Source organism: Habropoda laboriosa, unplaced genomic scaffold (genome assembly GCF_001263275.1).
Source record: "Habropoda laboriosa isolate 0110345459 unplaced genomic scaffold, ASM126327v1 scaffold200, whole genome shotgun sequence".
Lineage (NCBI taxonomy): Eukaryota > Metazoa > Arthropoda > Insecta > Hymenoptera > Apidae > Habropoda > Habropoda laboriosa.
This window is the reverse complement of record NW_017100306.1, coordinates 125,620-126,823: the sequence shown is the minus strand read 5'-3', so window position 1 is coordinate 126,823 and position 1,204 is coordinate 125,620. Positions and strand designations below refer to the sequence as shown.

Here is a 1,204-nt window from a genome sequence, read left to right as displayed (position 1 = left end):
ACTTATTAATGTATAAAATTTATGAAAAGTTTTGTTAAACAATATTAGACTTTGACGAAAATACATTATCATACTAATAGTATTAAAAGAAAACAGGATAAATTAAATACTTTGACATTTGTAGCTTGTAAACATTTTGCTTCTTCCATAGTTGTCTGAACAAATTGTTGTTCATAATTTTCAGTGTCAATGGCAGCAGAATGTAATTCACTTTCCATATTTTCGACACCCTCCCCTGTGGGATAATTTTCAGATGATTCTTCCAAAAGGCATTCAAACTCTTCCAATGTTGGGACATCTGGTATCTGTTGTTCTATAGAAAACTTAGTCTTTTCTTGTTATATGATATAGTAATGTAAAACAATTTGAAATTTACATAAAAGCATAAGAAGCAAATATCTTGTTTACGTGCAAAAATATTTTTGTATTAAGTCAAGTAACGAATAAACGATACTAAAATACTTATATAAAATCGTTAAAAGAAAATTAGAAACGTAAATAGTAAATATTTACCTGTCGTTGTTTTAGCATTTCCATTTTATATACGTACAAGTAAAATTATGTGTAAATATCTTTTGTGTACAAACGTCTAATTGTTAGACTACATGTACAAAGCACAAAAAACATAAAAATTATGTTTATCATACAACAACAAACTTTTGCAGTACGACTTTGTGTATTGATATTACAAATAATACACAATTTTTCATTCTTTTTTACATAACCTATCATATGTCAAAACGTATTATATTTGGAAAATAATGGCTTTCATATTAATCCTACGTTATTAGTTGTCCACTCACAGAATGAATTTAATAAAATAAGATTAATGAAACTTATACGGAAAAATTCTACGTAATAACTATTATGAAATAATAAATTTAAATTTTCCCATTTATCAATCAAGCTTTACATGCAAATAAAGTGTTGCCACATAATGGTAAAATCACAAACGGAGATCATCTCTGATCATATTCTAAATTAAGTTATAATTTTCAATTCCTATTTAATCAAACTAATTTTTCCGTTCTTATCTACATTATTTCATGCTATGACAGTTGTTTTCACTTCTTGTTGAACAAAATGCACGCAAATATGAATTTTATGTTAAATTATGCAAGATTAACTATAGTCGCTCTTAATTTTTAATTGAACCTATAATGTTTAAAAAATTTAATTTCTTTAAAAATCCAACAACACTTCC

General features: G+C 25.7%; 1 protein-coding gene across 1 annotated transcript in view; it reads right to left on the bottom strand.

The window, feature by feature from the left end:
• The window catches only part of LOC108574011 (ectopic P granules protein 5 homolog), a 33,532-nt gene extending 32,995 nt beyond the window's left edge, over window positions 1-537 (bottom strand). The window contains exons 1-2 of the mRNA XM_017936508.1: window positions 507-537; window positions 111-340 (exon numbers count right to left, since the gene is read on the bottom strand). Coding sequence (XP_017791997.1) covers window positions 111-340; window positions 507-537 — 261 coding nt within the window. The remainder of the gene's footprint in view (window positions 1-110; window positions 341-506) is intronic.
• Window positions 538-1,204: the final 667 nt, after the last annotated feature.